This window comes from Barbatula barbatula, assembly GCF_947034865.1.
Source record: "Barbatula barbatula genome assembly, chromosome: 6".
In the NCBI taxonomy this organism is placed as follows: domain Eukaryota; kingdom Metazoa; phylum Chordata; class Actinopteri; order Cypriniformes; family Nemacheilidae; genus Barbatula; species Barbatula barbatula.
Genome location: NC_136765.1, coordinates 19,540,370 through 19,558,225, shown reverse-complemented (window position 1 = coordinate 19,558,225; position 17,856 = coordinate 19,540,370). Strand labels below are relative to the sequence as shown.

Sequence of the window (17,856 nt, the reverse complement as noted above, 5' to 3'; positions counted from 1 at the left end):
TGCAAAGAAACTCAATTTGCAGCTTAATGATCCTAGGGGAAGAATGCAAAGACTACAATAAAATTTAGAAGGAAGTATTTATGTTTTATTCTAAATTATAATTCTTCGTCATTTTCCTCAGAAGAGTCTGATCTTCTCTTTGATAAAATTCAAAACAATATTCCAAATATTGAGGACACTTTGAAACTATTATGTGATTCAGATCTTAAAATTGAAGAATTAGATTCTGTAGGGGAGAAGATGGCTTTAAACAAAGCACTAGGGTCAGGTGGGCTCACTAGTAATTTTAATACAGTTTTTTGGGAAGAATTAAGAAATCTTTTATTTTAAAAGATTCAAAGAACAATTGACAACTAGTATGAAACAAGGGATAATTACCCTTATACCCAAAGTTGGCAAAGACAGAATAATATTGGACAATCTGAGGCCAATTACATTACTCAATTCGGACTATAACATTTTCTCTGGGGCTATTGCAGCAAGACACTATCATTAACGAGACATAATCAGTTTTTTTGGCAAAAAGGTCTTTTTGTAATAATATTAGACTTGTGTGGGATTTAATAGACTATAGTGACGTGGTTCAAGGGAGTGGTTTCCTGATATTTTTAGATTTTTATAAAGCATTTGATGCTGTCGAACACCCTTTTATTCTTAAAACGTTGCATCATTTTGGCTTTGGATCAAGGTTTACTAATTGTATTAAAATGTTATATTGTGACATCTGTGGCTTTGGGTTAAGGAACATCTTCAAGGTTTCGGATTAAAAGAGGAATTCCTCAAGGGTGTCGTTGTTAACCACTATTATTTTTAATGGTCGCTGAATTGTTATCAATTTTGATTAAATATAGTGGTATTGAAATGTTAACTTGACAGCCCTTTAGAGTCGTTATATACATTCTAATAAAGAAATAACTTTAATATTTGGGCATCACAGTCTCAAAGGATAAAGAAATAATGGAAAAAATGTATGGGATAATAGAGATAAATGTAAGCTTATTAAATAGATGGTTGTAGAGGGATCTTATAATTTTCTGAAAGGGTTCTTTTGTCAAAAATGTATAGTTTGTCTAGATTCATTTATCCAGCTTTCTCTCTGCCCATATCATAAAAATGATCAAATTTATAAACAGGGTGAACTTTAAATTTATATGGAATAAAAAGTGTAAGTGTCTGTAAAGGAAAGAAAGGAAGATTTGGTCAAAAAATATGAAGATGGGGTATAAATGCTGTCATGAGGTATGGACAGAACCCAAGCGCAGGCAGCGGTTTGCTAAATAATAAAACTTTATTTAAACAAAGACCCTCGATGGGGAAAACATGAACAAAAACAAGACAAGACTGAAAACTAAAACTTTCCACAAGGGGGACAAAACAAACAAGGTGTTACGAATAATAAATAAACTATAAGTCCACAAACTTTGAAACAGCAACAAGGTAACTCCAATGGAAGGCAGGGTATCAGGACAGACGAAGGTGGGTAAACGTGCAAAATGAACCGACAAGGGACAGAGGGAAAATGGGACTTGATAAAGGGGAACACTAACGAGGACTGATCACACAGGGAGGGTGGCGGCAGGAGACATGAATGAAACACTAAAGGAAAGCTAACAGGAGGATTGCACGAGGCAGGTGAGGGGAATGAAACACTAAGGGAAAGATGGACCAGGGCTGGTGACAAGACTAACACTAATGGGCCGCTAACAGGGAAACAAGGGGGCGGGGCTAAAGGACGCGACACCGGAGAGAGAGCATGGCGTGACAAACCAAAACAATAATCTTTCTCCACGCAAAACACATGGGACTGACATGATCGGCATGCTTGAATGGGTAAATTATTTTTTTATTGACCATTAACACGTTGTGCTCCTAGCTTTATTTGTACACATAACATTAAATTTCATCTGCTTTCAGTGGCGGTTCTACACGGAGGCCTAGGGAGGCCCATGCCTCTGTAGAAATGTCCCTGGCCACCCCCGTGCTGACCAAAAAATAAGTATCAATTAATTAATTGATTTTACATGCGAGCGCCAAAAGCGGAACTAATACGACTTAACGTTCTACACAGGTAAATTAAAGCGGCGCACCCGAACAATGTAGCCGCCTGCGGTGCTGCTCGGCTCAGCACCTACTCTTGGAGAGCGGAGCTACAATTTCTCCTGGTGCAAGAGTCGAAGCAGGTAAGAAAAAATGATTTGATCTCATAAGTGACTTGTTGTTCTTGCACATAACCATGTTACTTTTGTTCTTACGTTGATAATAAAATAAAGTTTGTAAATGTCTGGTTTCGATATGTTTAGAAACATATTCATATCTAAGCAAACTTGTTGAAGCAGAAGCGAATATCTAAGTGTCAGTATCCTTTCTACTAGGTCTACACAATGCCCTTACGGAACAAAAATATATGGGAATATACTTCAAAATGTAATGCGATATATTACATAATGCATTTCCATATATGGGAAACTAGTGCTTATATTTTTCAATATACTGCAATATATGCATTGACCATGAATGGCTAATACATATACAATATTTATAAATGAAGACAAAAATAGCATTACATGTTATATTTACAAAGTTATATTACATATATTGCACACATGTTCCCATAATAGGCAAGGAAATGTAATGCATGCCCCTAAGTTATTTTTCTTATAGTTATCATGAAACGAGGAAGGGACATAGCATCCTTTTTTGCCCGAATAAACAAAAAAGTGAGAGAAACAAATCAAGGTGTCGAGGAGCAGGAAGAGGGAGAGCCAGATGAGTCAGTGGAGGTTGGAGAGAGAGCATGTGATTAAAGTAAGGGCTCTGACACAGAGAGGGAAATTCCAGAGGGTGATGAGCATGAAGAAGAGGGTGAGGAGGAAGAAAATATACAGGGACAGAGAGAGGGACAGAAAATTGATCCATGTGGATCAAGTACTGCACCTTCAGGTTTGTGATGAAGAAGGTCTTTAGTATTTGCAAAACAATGCAATGATAATTTCCTTGTTGGCCTACTGTGTTGTCCTTAAAATGGTGCTTTCTGCTGTAAATTCCTTTTTGTGACAATATGACTCTAATGTTTATTTTTTTAAGTAAATACTTGGCTTATAAATTGAAATACATGTCGATATACATGCATAAGTCATTAAATGTGTGTTTACTGTACATATTTCTACAGATATCAGCAAGTCCAAGAATGATGTACCAGTCTTGCCCTGCCATCTTGAATATATTCCCAACCACTTTGATGGGGGACAGAAAACGGAGCTTCAGGCCAAACTGGTATAATCCAGCATTGTTATGCCAAGTTAAGTGTGGACTCAACTGTCCACAATAGGAAATGGCACATTGTTGTACCCTGGATGCATTTTTTATGGCCCTACCTCTTTTGCACCTGCACTCACTCTTGCACTACTGTACAAAATAAATGTTTATATGATTGTAAAGTAAAATAAAGTTTGTAATCTTTAAATATCATTTTTGCAATTTTTTTAATGTGCCCCTCTGGTTAAACACTGGCCCCTCCTTGGCCCCCCTAACTTGTGTAAGACTTTAGATGTATTCTTAACACAATGTGTGTAGCCAAGGCCAGCACATAATGTGTAAGTATAACACATGTTTACACATCTTTGTGTTAACCTTCCAGACACACTGTGTTGAAATCAATAACACAGTAAATGTGTAAAAAATAGCACAACACGTGTTGTCCCAGAACTAACCCATAGATGTGTCAGAATTTAACACGGTTTGTGTCTGTTTTAACACATCCTTTCTAAGTGTGTAGACATGACAGGGCAAAAGCTTTTTCACGACAAAAGGTTTTCAAGTTGTCGTTGGGGTTTAGTACTGAAAAAAATGGTTTAATAGGGTGATGAGTAGCTGAGATTTTAGTCTGAATTTGATTCTACAGTTTTATGGCTGGAATACGCTACAAGACTTTTAATATCTGAACAGATTTAAGACATCAAACACTTGCAGACTTTTTGAAAGTTTCAGATAGAAACACACTAACTGATCAAATCTGCAGACTGGCACAGACTGAAAATCTGTGCAAAATCTAAGCGAATGTCTTGTAGTGTATTTTAGCCTGAAGGTGTGATAGAGATAATGACTAAAGCCAAGCCTTAGATAATTACAAAGAAGCTTTATGACTTATACAGTTGACCGATAATTTCCATATCATTATTTGGGTGTGTCAGTGACTCTTTGTATTAGTTTCATGACACATTGTTAACAGCTCTAAACGCTGACCACACCAATAAAAACATTCAATCAACACCCACTTCTTTAACTGAAACATTCCAGTTAATGTGTCATTTGGTTTGACTTCTACTTCTCAATGCCGATTGGTCAATGCCCATTGTTTATTTGTAACAAAGAACAGGTATCTTCATCGAGCTATAGTGCGATTTTTTTTGTCTTTCTAGTTTTTAACTATTTATACTGTGTATCAGGCTGTTTCTAACAGAAGAAGGGTGCAATGCCTTCAGACAATACAATTGTATAGTATATGCAATGTAAGTCACTTTGGATAAAAGCGTCTGTCAAGAACAAAAATGTAAATGTAAATGAACTATATCAGAATAGCATCACTGCCTCTCTTGCTTTAAACATGCTGCAAATGATGCATGCAGACACATACAGTAAAATATCTTACTTAGCAAAGAAAGTGTGAACAACTATGCAAACTACAAATATAAGATTTAAGACAGACTCAAAAAATTGGGTTCGAAGGGTTGGGAAAGGACAGGTTCCTCGGGTTTTCCAGTTTTTCCCCTTTTACAGTATATCTGACAGCAACAGTCAGGTTGTCATTGAATCTTTTGTCTTTCAGACTTCACGGCAGTCCTGCTGAGATCACACAAACATGCAAAAGGTAAGTTTTTCTTAATGATATTTGGCCATGATATTTGAACCTTAAAGCATTATATAGCATTTGTATAACACTAACTAATGTCACAGCTTTGTAATAAATACAAATACACACTTTATACTTTATAAAATTAAATACTTTATTTAAGATAGTTGGGTGGAGTGCAACACAGAATAAAAAGCAAAAGTCTTGAAAACAATATTTAGCATTTAAGTATTTTAACTAGGGATGTCCCGAGCCGATCGCAAATATCGGGATCGATATTTGCACGAGCTTTCTGTAAACAGTAGCAATGTAGCTTGGTTCAATAATAACTATTTAAGGTCCCTGTGAACCAGAAGCTGCAATAGTTTTTACTTATTTGTCGCACATTGATTGAATTAGTTCCAATGTAAAAACTTACTACACGTTGCTAAAATAACTGGGACTCGGATCGACAGATACTTAAAATAGAATGTCTCGGATTGGACCAGGGGCACAAAAAGTGAGATCGGTACATCCCTAATTGTAATTTATCTACAATACATTTTTACAGATTTTTTAAATATGGTAAAAAAGTCAAATTACAGAAAAAGACTGCAAATTTTCCAGAAAAAACATGTGATATTTAGAATTTTTTACAGTTAGCAACAGCACATTTTTATACATTTGACATGACAATATAGAAACAACTTCCACAGAAAGAATTTACTGTATAAAACATTTTTTTTGTTTTATCCGAATATCTTTACAGTTCTTTTACATTGTATGAAAAAATCTTGACAATTCCGCAAAATTACAGTTTTTTTAACAGTGTACCTAAAGATAAATGGGCATGAATTTTGTTTTACAGGAGGTAATGCCATATTGGAATTTCACTGTCACAGTGTTGCGAGGGAAAATAAGGGTTTCACAAGATCTCGGTGAGTCAAACAGCAGCCTTGCTTGCCTCTCAAGAATTTGATGTGCATGTGACAAAATAATAATTAGGATGGACTTGCTTTTGAAATATTACAGATCATTTGATTTTATTCTAAATTATTCTTCAGTGTCTAAGTGTGACTGCTACATCGTCTTGAAATTACCCACGGCCTGCGCCTGCTGTCATCGAACCAAGACTGTCAGAAACAACAATGCACCTGAATGGAATGAAACCTTCTGTTTCAGAGTGCACAGTGGTGTTAAGGTATGACATTCAATTTCTCAAACAAAGCGTCACTGTAGTCTATATCTATTTTCTTTGTCTTGGGAATTAAGATCATAAAACAAAACATGTAAAACCTGAACCTTTTTGGAGGTCAAAATGAGTTGTTGACACTATGTTCTTATTTTCTAAGAATGTTCTGGAATTATACATATATGATGAAGACCGCTTTACAAGAGATGACTGCTGTTCGTCCATTCTCTTTGATATCAGTAACCTTACACTTGGACAAAAGCTGACAAAATGCTTTATTTCAGATGATAAGGTCAGTTCTAACATGTGTGGACAGTATGTAGAAACTGATGATGTGACTCATAGTATGTGTTTGCATATCCTTGCATGGCCCCTCCCTGTGATAATTGTTATACAAAATATATTTATTGATAAATCACTATATGTGGCATCAGGTAACTTGTCAAACAAATACGTTTTTAAAAATATTTATAATTTATAATCGCCACAGTTTTCTAGTTTTTACAAAGATATTTGTTTCTCACATGTGTTTGGTACCTGGTTCTTTGAATCGGTGTATAGACATCAGATCTTAGATGATGAGGAAGTCTGATTATATTTTTTTTCTCAGAAACATTATGAGCTGTGGGTGGAGTTAAAGGTGACTGAAAGGTGAGTTGTGAAAAACAACAATACTGTTCTTGACTGTTTTTAGCATTAGTAAATCATGCAATGGCATATAAGCTATTTATAATGTTACATAACATTATTAGTATTGCCTAAATTAACAGATTTTTATTTTCATCTGTTCTTTTTTATGTGTCATAGCTCTGAGATCCCCAAGCCTTACTTCTCTAATGGAGTGTTGATGGTAAATAAAATGTATTACATTTTCATCAAAAAGAGACTAACACATGACAAACAAAAGAAACACGCCCCCACAGGGTAGAATTAAGCAAATAATCGTCTCTTGGACTGAACAGGTCCACAAGCACATTTTTCTCCAAAAAGTGATATGAAAATGAATATTTTTTCTTGCTTATTGTGTCTAGTAAAACTCTATGTACTCTGCATATCCTTGAAAACCACTTTTAATGTCATTCTAGGCTGGTCCATTCTGTGCACTTGACGTGAAGCCAGAAAAACTAAGGACTAATGGTAAACAGAGGGTCTGGGTTCAGACCTTCAGAAGACGAATATTTTAAAACATGAAAAACAACCAAAAGCATGTTTAATGATATAAAATACAAAAGTATAGATTACAGTCAGGATTTTCTCACAGCAAAACTTATAAACAAGCTTGTGTGTATTTATTTCAGTGAATAACCTGTATTTAAAACTGAGAGGTGCATTTAAGGAAGACTTCTTGATCTCGGGCTCTGAGAAAAATCCCAGCCTCTCAGAAAATATGTGCTACTACATCAACCGAGACCTGGAGACTGAATTTAGTCTCATGCCGTCACAGGTGTGTACTCAGATACATTGATCTTATTATAGCAAATCAATTTATACTGAAGATCACATAACATTTGAGTTTCCGCTTCTGTTCTTTATGTGCTTTAAAGGTTTGTGTGATAAAATATATCAAACTGTAGGCAAAAATATCTTTATGTTTGTTTCATTGTCTGACTTTGTTTTCCAGGATGTGACTGAAGTGGATGGTGCAAATGTGAAAGCTGTAAACCCTCTGTCCTCTATGCCCATTAAACAAATACTAACTAAAAACCAGTTCAAACTCTCTTTGCCTGTTGGACAGGTAAGTACAAGCAAATCAAGTCAGTAGAAAGCATATAGCATATATGTATATGTAAAAAAACTATACATAGCCAATATATGTACAAAAACATGTACAAATTGGGATTTTTGTAACTGAAAAAGTCCTTTTTATCTTCATAGGGTACCCTAGATCTGCAAGTAAAGACAGAGGATCGGTAAACAGTTTAAATATTTTTTTATGAAATGTGCAGTAACGTTTCAAAATTCTTTAACCTTAACCTGACATAATATTGTAAATTTCCAAACTTCAGTTCTCAGAGTAAAATTTGTGTGTTTGTTTTAAAGTTCTAATGAAGACATGAATGTACGTCTTGGTTTTGATATCCCGATGGAAGAAAAACAATTTCTGGTAAAGAGGAGAAAAGTGGTGTCACAAGCGCTACAGAGAGCTCTGAAACTTACCTCTCCACCTGAACCCAGCAAGGTAGGGAAACAAATAAAAACTTTTGTTCAATCAACAGACATAACATTTATCAAACATTTTTACAGTATTCATTTATTTTGTGACTCCTCAGGTGCCAGTGGTGGCTGTGGTGTGCTCTGGAGGTGGGACGAGGGCAATGACGGGTACATATGGAAGTCTTAGAGGACTTCAGAAACTCCAGCTTCTTGATGCTGTCAGCTACATCACAGGAGTTTCTGGCTCCACCTGGTGAGCGAAAGAAGAACTACAGGCTTCAGCTCAACCAATCTTTATTATATACTCAGTGGTTTTTCTCTTTCATTTTTCTCTCATTGTCTCACAGGACTTTGGCATCTCTTTATGGTGATGCTGACTGGTCATGCAGTGATCTGAATGTGACTATGGAGTCTGTGAAAAAGGAGATTTCCAAAAGTGTGCTCAGTTTATTTTCTCCAGAGCAGCTACGACACTACAAAGAAAAGATGGAAGAGAAAGAAAAACAAGGACATCTCGTCTCTGTCATTGACATGTGGGGTCTGGTTATAGAGTATGTCATCCAAGGAAAGGTACAGAGATTTGACTGCTTGTAATGGGTCTATTTCAAAATCAGACAGCACATTTATATTTAAAACAGACTCTGAATGTTAGTGGCATATCATTGTTTTAACAAAGATTTTGAAGTAATCTGTACAATTTTTTATTCAGAAAAAAATGGGGACACTCTCTGAACAGCAGAAGGCACTATTAAATGGCCAGAACCCACTTCCAATCTACACAGCTCTCAACATGAAGAATGGCAAGACTGGAAGTACAGTAGAGTCTGGTAAATATTGAATAGAGTTCACACTTTTTTTGTGACAAAGAGTGTGCAAACCATTTACCAGTGTTACTTGTAATAAACCTCAAATTTTCCCCAAATACACCTGAATAGATTTCTTTCAATTAATTTCTTTAGTATGGCATTTCCAAAAAACGTGTAATTTAGAATGCAAGAGAAATTATATATGGACAGGTTTTAATACTAAACATGCTTATAATATACATTGAGTGTTGTTCTTTTCTGTTTAATCAGAATGGTGTGAATTCACCCCATATGAGGTTGGATTTCTCAAGTATGGAGCCTTCATACCTGCACAGAACTTTGGGAGTGAATATTATCTTGGTCAATTGGTCAGGAAACTCACTGAAACGGGAGTGTTCACTCAATTGGGTAAATAGATTTGAACACTTTCATGCTAAAAATAGCAGTTAAACCCTCGCCATGTTTTGACACCTTGGGACACAGTGATGCATTGAATAAGACGTGTTTGCAGGAATATGGAGCAGCATTTTCTCTCTGAGCCTGACTCAGATTTGGAGTACGGTCACCGGAGTCATTCCATCCTGGGCTAACAAGATTGGAGAAGACGTTGCACAGACAGGTGAGAAAAATGCAGTACAATAAACTTGCATAAGTTAGCATAAATTAAAATGTATGAATTCGTATTTTCGGATTGTTCATATACAACAATAAACAATGCTACAGTCAATATTATCCTCCTTTAACCATAGACAAGGATGATAACGTGTCAACACTGGACACGCTACAAATCAGTCCTATGACTGAATTGGCAAAAAAACTGAGCAACTTTCTGACCAGCCGTCCGATTATCAGTCAAACTAACAACTTTCTGAGAGGTTTCCAACTGCACAGGAACTACAGTCAGAACAGTGACTTCACCGCATGGGAGGGTCAGAAAATAATTTTTAGTCCTATTAGTGTCATCTATTAGTGTTAATCGAATTAAACTGGGAACACCATAATTATAATGTGATCTGCCTTCCGTGACTGCAGAAACCCATCCAGATGCTTTCCCTAACTGTCTGACACCAGCCGACACTACACTTGGACTCATAGACTCTGCTCTTGTGATCAAGTCGGGATTTCCTCCTGTGCTTCGCCCTAAGAGACGTGCAGATGTCATTTTGTCTCTGAACTACGCTTGGGATGTGGACCACTTTAAGGTGACGAATACATGATTACATGAATACATGAAGTAATGCGATGTCAAGAACTTAGAAACTCTTTCTGTGCATTGATCACATTTTTATAATGCATCTGTATCTGTTTATTGATCACAGTTTTATAATGCATGTGTATGTGTCCAATAGCCCCTGAAACAAACTCACAAGTATTGCTCTGATCGCAAGATTGCGTTTCCAAGTATTGATTTCAAAAAGTTGGAGTCAGAGCCGATGAAGGAAGTTTATGTGTTTGAGGATAAAGAAAATCCAGAGGCTCCCATAGTGCTTCATTTCCCCCTGATCAACATCACATTCAAACAGTTCAAGGCTCCTGGTAAGCACATCTAACACTTTAGACATACCCGCTGTAATTTCAGAATTATGACCATACATTTTCACAGACTCAAATGCATCAGAATCGAAAGGAAATCTTCTGCAAAATCAAATAAATGTTTTTATGTATGTATTTGTGTAACAGGAGTGAAGAGAGAGGGTAAGACTGAGATGAAGAATGGAGATTTTGACATTGACTACACCAGTCACTCAAGTCCATTTGCTACGTCCAGACTTACTTATGCACCTGAGGACTTCCAGAAATTGGCCGACCTCACCACATACAACATTTTAAACAACAAAGACATCATTTTAAACACACTGAACAAAGCCATTAAGAAGAACATGGAGGGAACTTCTGTAGACGCAGAGAGTCTCAATAAGAGTAGACCTGCAGCCAAGTGATACAATTTTTAAAGTGGTTTAGAATTGATCTGGAATTTTCAGATACTAACGATATCAAGCAGAGTAGAGATTTAATTTTACTGACGTTGAATTCGAGAAAGTAATAAATATGATCAATTTGCTTGCTTTTACAAGCTTGTAAATGTCTGTCCACTAGATGGAGCAACTAGAGCTTCCTTGGAGCCAGGCTGTGTGATTTATAAACCTTCAGTTTACAAAATTACATTGGAGAATGTATTCTAAATTACATTGGAAAAGCACTTTCTCCGGTTTGTCAAATGTGAATGATCATTATTTTCATATAAACGTTTCTCTGTCAAAATGTTTTGGGTATTTGTAAGGAATTTTGGACATTACTTGAATAAATATTTTGTAGGATGTCCATGAAAAGTTTTTGCATTGCTGTGAATTACAGTGTACATTTTAATGACACACATAAAGGTTTACAAGATAAAATAAAAAATGTAACCCTAATTGACAACATTTTGTTATTCATAAAGATTTTGATTGGCTACATGTTGTGCTTGATTTCTATGACCCGTACAGACAAGACATCTCCAGTATTAACAGTAGAAATATATAAAACAATAATACACATCAACTTAAAGCACTTTTCTTCAGTTCAGTCATTAAGTCTCTATTACACATTTTTTTACTTTGTGAGATTCAAATTTGAAAAATTGGTTCCATAACTGCTGTTTAGCATAGAGACCATTTGTCACATATATATATATATATATATATAGCGAGAAGAAATTGTGTTGGTTTGATGGACTAATCAGATCTCTCAAGTACTTTAAAGCCAGACTGATACAGATTGTAAACACTGTGCTTTATTATAATCTTGATCCTTTTTGCAGCCAAGCTATTTTTGGCCAGACAAGACAGAGAGAAGATGGGGAGTTTCCTTTTAGGGCAACCAATCCTTCGTTTGCTGAGAAATATTACACCACAAATATTACAAATGTTATCATTTGTTTAATAATGCACAATAATGCACAATATAAACACAACAATATGACTGTAATATTATTGGTCTTTTTCGTAAGCGTTGCTTTATTCATGCTTAACAGATAGAATAAAGAAAAAAGGGAGAAATCTGGATCTAAGGAAACAACATTTGTTTCAACAAACAACTGAGGAGAAAAACAAATCAAAAAACAAACAGTTAAGACACAAGCTTTTGTTACCGTGAGAACATTTATATCAAAGACACTTTGAGTGAGCAGATTTTGGATATCTCACATAGGAAATATTGTGTTTAGATTACAAGGAAATAACAAATATATTTCAAAATAAACTTGACAAATAAAATATCAGAAATGTTATATAACAAGAAAACAAACAATCTTATAAACTCTTCTGAGAATTGAAACTTCAAAAAATCTGCATATGTTTGCACGCACAAAATGCAAAAACACAAAAAACAGCAGCATTGTTAGTTGAAGTTTTATTTGACTTATGTGAGATGCTTTTGAATTTAATGTAGGTACTAATGCAGCTACTAAACCAAGACCCAATATTTAGTTCCAAAATAAATATCACGTTGCAAAAATGCAACAAATGACAGCGAGGTGTTGAAGTAATGCGATGCTGTTCTTATTTGTGACCCTTCACAGGGTCATTGTCTGGTTTCCACAGCGCAATGGACATGAGAAAGCGATTTTGGTTTGAGATGAGCGTTTGGCCTTTAAGTTCTGCATGTGGTTTGATGGAAAACTGCAGTGGAGGGGAAACGGTCTTGATGATTGGATTTTGTGGGAACGGCAACATGACGTCTGATCTGAGGATGGAACCACAAGAATGAAGGAGGTGGAGATGAGTGGAAAAGTCATATGAAGTGTTGGATGTGGGATTGGAGGGGGTAGGGGTGGGATGGTAAACTTGTGTTTTTGAAAAAGACGGATGGTGAAGGGAAATCTATAGAGGTCAGGAGAGGAAGATGAGAAGGGACCTTCTTCTCAATCTGAACCCCAGTTTGAACTTACAGTCAGTCACAAGGGGCATTGTTCCCTGGAACACTCCCTGCATCTGCTCTGTGTTCTTCCAAATATGGCCATATGAAGCTTAGCAGAAGATGTTGTGAAATCTGACAGTTTGCAGACAGGATGTATCCTGGAACGCACTGTGAGAGAAAGAACGTTCGGCAAATAGTTATGTATGTGTGGTATACTGTTGAAAATTTTTTATCAATTTGTTGAATATTGATTTAAAGGGTATGTGTAATGGTATGTCATGCATTCTGACTTGGACGAGTTGGACGTATTACGTAGTATTTCTGTGCTTGATACACTCCCCCAAGGTTTGTGTAGGTTTCAAACATGTAAAACCGTTACATAACAACTTTTCTTAGTCCCTTATTGAGCAATTCTCCTGGAAAAGCACACCCACGGCAAGGCGAAAGAAAGAGCCCGCCCATGCATTAACCGATGAGCAATTGGAAGACCCGCTTACCATCAAGATTGACTGCACTGCGTCAAGATTGGCTGCGATGTGGGCCTGCAGCTGCAACGTTACTTTTGCGATAGTGAAAGAGGTTGAGGTGTGTTTGTTTGTTTGTTCACTGCATTTCAGTGATGGATGTTATATAAACGGGGGATATAACGCTGGGTTTGGAGATTGTTTGAAACTGATAGATGGAGCGGTCCCAGCGCTAAAACATGCCGGACATGAACCATATGCAGTAAGTGAAAGAGAGTCATACATCTGTGTTTTGTTGGCAATGGGTACGCATGGGTGCTTTAGCCCTAAAATAATTCTTCAGAACTGGTTCAACAGAACAAATACATTTTCAAGCATATTTTCTTTAAATTTGCATTACTTTTATTCCATTACAAACCATAATAATTGCGAGCAGGAAGCATAGATGTCTACAGGCTTCACCTGTTTAGAAAAGTCAGTTTTTCTCATCCTCTGCCAGCTGCTTAGAAGAGCACATGACTGTTAAGCATATGCACCAACAGCCGGAGGGACGAAGGTCAGAGTCTTCATTAAACTCTGGAATTATCGTCATGATCTGACTTAGATGAAGGCTGAACGGGTCAATTAATTGTAAAAATCTTACCGAAGGCTCAAGTACAGTAGGTTTCAATCTGAAGTATGTCAATGAAGTTTCAAATTACAGAATAAACATTCAGAGTTGATATATTACTTCAACGGTACAGTTAAATTACAAAATCGATATCTTATGAGGCAGTTCACCGTTTTCTGACAACTGTATTCACTAGAAAGTCGCAATCTCGATGATAAAGCCATAGCACAACTTTGGGGCAAGTGAAGACGCTTTCTCCCAAAGTCAACCCCACAACCCACCTTGACAGGATTTCATAGAAATTAAAATGCTCCTTCACTTTTTCTTAGTTATAGACCTTACTTTGAAAAATGTGTGTGCATAGTTTCTGCCTTTTATTGACTGCCTTTCATGTACCTTTGTGAGGAATGAATACAGACATAGACTCCGTACAAAAAAATGAATAAGATCTCTATAATAGAAACTAGAGTTTCAAAGTTCTGCCATCAAAAACTAGTAACTGTTCTTTAATGGTAAATACTTCAAGTGTGAATTAAAAATAGACTATTGATCTCCGAAGGGAATCATTTAATGGCAAGTCTTCTGCATCATAAACAGCATGTGCTTAGTGTTAATTTCTGGCACTAAATTATAATGCAGTAATGTTGCCATCCTATTCTCAAGTGTGAAATTATTTATTTTGTCTAAATTATATACTGTATGTGTGTTGCTTAAACATTTATAGCGATGTGCCGTTCTCTGCTGTCTTGCTCTCATCTTACTTGTCACTTTTCTGTGAAAATCTTTTTTAAGGCATTGTAGCAAGGGGAACGGTGCCTGATGGCTGAGGATTTTACTGTCAGATACCCTTGCCCCTCTGTTCCATAAGATAGAAAGTTCAACCCTGATATCACTACATTTTCCATCAAAGCAGGAGAACGTATCCTGACAACTAAAAATGTATCAGTCAGATAAGGTTCCCCTGTATTGAATGGAATTCCAGCCTGATATCACTACATTTCCCATCAAAGCAGGAGAACGCATCCTGACAACTAAGAATGTATCTATCAGATAAGGTTCCCCTGTATTGAATGAGATAAAAAGAAGGTAGGGCCTCTAACCAAGAACCTGTTGTTTACTGGACCACGGGGCAATAGGTTTGGACACAGAGTGAAACTGTATCCTTTGAAGGCAACGGTTTTATGGACAAATACAACGGTAGTCAAATGTGCTGAAAGTTTTTCTTTCTTCCAAACAACAAAGAAATGTACAAATAATTTTTTCCTACTATGGGAGGTAACGGTGACAAAGTAAATGAAGACAGAATTTTCATTTTTGGGTGAACTGTTCTTTTAACCCAAGAGGTATTTTTTTACATTGTCACCATTACCCACAAATACATGTAACATAAATTTGTGTGGATTCTAAAATAGCTTCTTGTTTTTACAGCCCTGATCACCAGACAGATATCTCCTGTCTGAGATCTAAGACTCAAAAGAAGACATGATACGATCCTCCTGTCTACAGGCAGGTGCACAATGTGTGATTTTTAATAGTCCTGTACCAACATGATCTCAGCTGTAACACTCACACCACACAGTGGGATCAACAGTCAAGGCTTGTTGAAAATGGACACACACAAGGAGACAGGAGAACTGCAGGTCTGAGGCTTAAAAAATGTGCGACACATCAGGCAGACTTTTTATGAAAGGAAAGATCTGTTCATTAATGTTCTGTGAACATGTCAAACTAGCAGTCAAAGACTACATATTTTTGGTCAAGGATAATGCTTTAGGATTCTCAAACTTAAAACTCATGGTGGCCAAAATCGTACATTGTGCAGTGCAGGCTTTGAACATTATAGTGTACTTTAAAACTAAAAATGACTTCTAACAATTTGATGAGATTCAGGAAGTCTTCTATGATGGTTTCTGACATTTTATCAGGAAACCACGTCACTATTGTGTGAGTGGACCGCCCAATTACAAATTATTACCTGAATAAAATATCAAAAAGTAATTTGACATTCCTCATCGACTTGATTAACATCATCAGCTTCATCAAAACAAGTAAGATTTCTGGGCAGAATGACGAGTTGATCAGCATTCAGATGAGATGTTTATAAACAACTCACTCACCCATGAAATTAGACATGCTTTTGTCATGAATATAAATGAGGGACTGGTCGCTTTATTCAAACAGCATTTTCAACCCCATACACAGGGCCAAATTAAAATAGTACTTTAGAGACTTTGTCGTTGGGACTGATAGCATGATTTGTTTGTTTAATGTTTTGTTGCGTTTCCAATAGTCACTGCAGCGCCCGGGGAGCAAACAGGGGTTAGGTGCATTGCTCAAGGGCACGTCAGTTGCCCCCAGCTGGCCCTGAGAATAGAACTGGTGACCTTCCAACACCATCTTAGCAACACCATCATTGAAACATACAACACAATTATTTTTTTTAGAATTAAATTATTTACTGGCAACATCGTTTATTGGTGATTTAGGCTTTTGCTTATTCTTACAGCATGTTCTGAAAATTTCATAAGATGATTTATAGACAACAGCTTATCATTAAATTGTCAACATCGAGATAAAATCTATTTAAGAAACTTGCTTTTAAATTTTGTTAATCCTTACTCTAATCTTGCAGCATCCCCCCTCCCCGCTGCCGATGACTCACCAAATGTGTCAAACCAGGAGAATAATCCAGAACTGGATAATGATAACATCAAATTAAGGGTTTTATTGGTCAGTTGAGGATGCCTTAATTCTCTCTCTCCTTCTCTCTGCCAAACCCTGCAGTTTGTCTTAATTTTAAGGGATTTCCCCTTGTGTGTCAGAGAAAAAAGAATTAGGGGAATCCATGTAAAAACATTTCCACATACAGATGTGCACGGTGTGAGTCACATTTGGCAGTTTAAAATCTTTCTCTGCCAGCTTTCCATCTGTCAATGGAAGGCCGAGTAAATTCTCTTCTTGCATCAGACAGGAAAATGTTTGTACTTGTTCAGACCACCATTATCACATAAATCAATGTAATATTTTTCTGCATCGAGACAAGACCTAGCTTTTAATCTCCAAGTTGCGCACAGACCATTGAAAAAACGTGAGGTTGTGACAGTGTTAGTCAAATCCCATTCGTTACGGTGAATTAAATGTTGATTTCCCCGCGGGCAGCTCTCGTTGAAGAGGTGGGCTGCTGGCACTACTTGCAACATAGAGAGATAGACAGAGTGAGAGTGAGATTTGCTCTGTGACATGGCACCAGAATCTAGAGATTCATACTGCTACAACACACCGAACAAAGCAAGTTTCATTAAGTTGAATTCTAGACAGGAAACATTTGAAAATATACACTGCATCTACCGCTGAGAATTTCAAAAAAAGAATTGGTCTGAATCATTGTAGTCCCAACAAGATTTTCATAACTTTTTTACTTTGGAATTTAGAGATTGGAGCTTCAAACAGCAATGATGGATCGATTCGTTTTCCTGTCATACAAAATACATCATGCAGAAAAATTGGAGTAGAAATAAACGAGACAATCGGACTATGAGCCAGTCTAAAATGGTGTTTTCTAACATAATTCTTGGTATAATTTGTAAATTACCCAAATGAGGGAATTTCCAGATAGTGTGGTACCAGTAAAATAAGGACTTCCTTTGAGATAAGGAATGTGAGAACCCTGAGTGAAAATATTTTTGCTAATGATTTCAGTAACCAATGCTAACACTTTCAGTTTGTTTACAACACTTTACCATATTCATATTTGTACACTAAATTTTCTAATTCAAAAAATGTCATTGTGCATTCTAGGCATGACCATGGTGCTTTACAGTTTTTCTCAATTGTTTACACACATTTTCTGACAGCATGCATCATACTCTCAGAACTCTACACACAAAAACACACACACAATGGGC

The 17,856-nt window shown here is 36.5% G+C and overlaps 1 protein-coding gene across 1 annotated transcript; it reads left to right on the top strand.

The window, feature by feature from the left end:
• Nucleotides 1-4,772: 4,772 nt before the first annotated feature.
• LOC306895854 (cytosolic phospholipase A2 delta-like) lies at nucleotides 4,773-11,436 on the top strand. Its single transcript, XM_079459395.1, has 20 exons — nucleotides 4,773-4,867; nucleotides 5,697-5,766; nucleotides 5,893-6,029; nucleotides 6,181-6,312; nucleotides 6,631-6,671; nucleotides 6,828-6,870; nucleotides 7,106-7,157; nucleotides 7,319-7,464; nucleotides 7,642-7,755; nucleotides 7,896-7,930; nucleotides 8,061-8,199; nucleotides 8,291-8,427; nucleotides 8,522-8,744; nucleotides 8,884-9,001; nucleotides 9,251-9,388; nucleotides 9,492-9,599; nucleotides 9,730-9,909; nucleotides 10,013-10,182; nucleotides 10,330-10,516; nucleotides 10,661-11,436. Exons 1-20 carry the CDS (start codon nucleotides 4,859-4,861, stop codon nucleotides 10,918-10,920), a joined length of 2,439 nt encoding a protein of 812 aa, XP_079315521.1. The 5' UTR covers nucleotides 4,773-4,858; the 3' UTR covers nucleotides 10,921-11,436.
• Nucleotides 11,437-17,856: the final 6,420 nt, after the last annotated feature.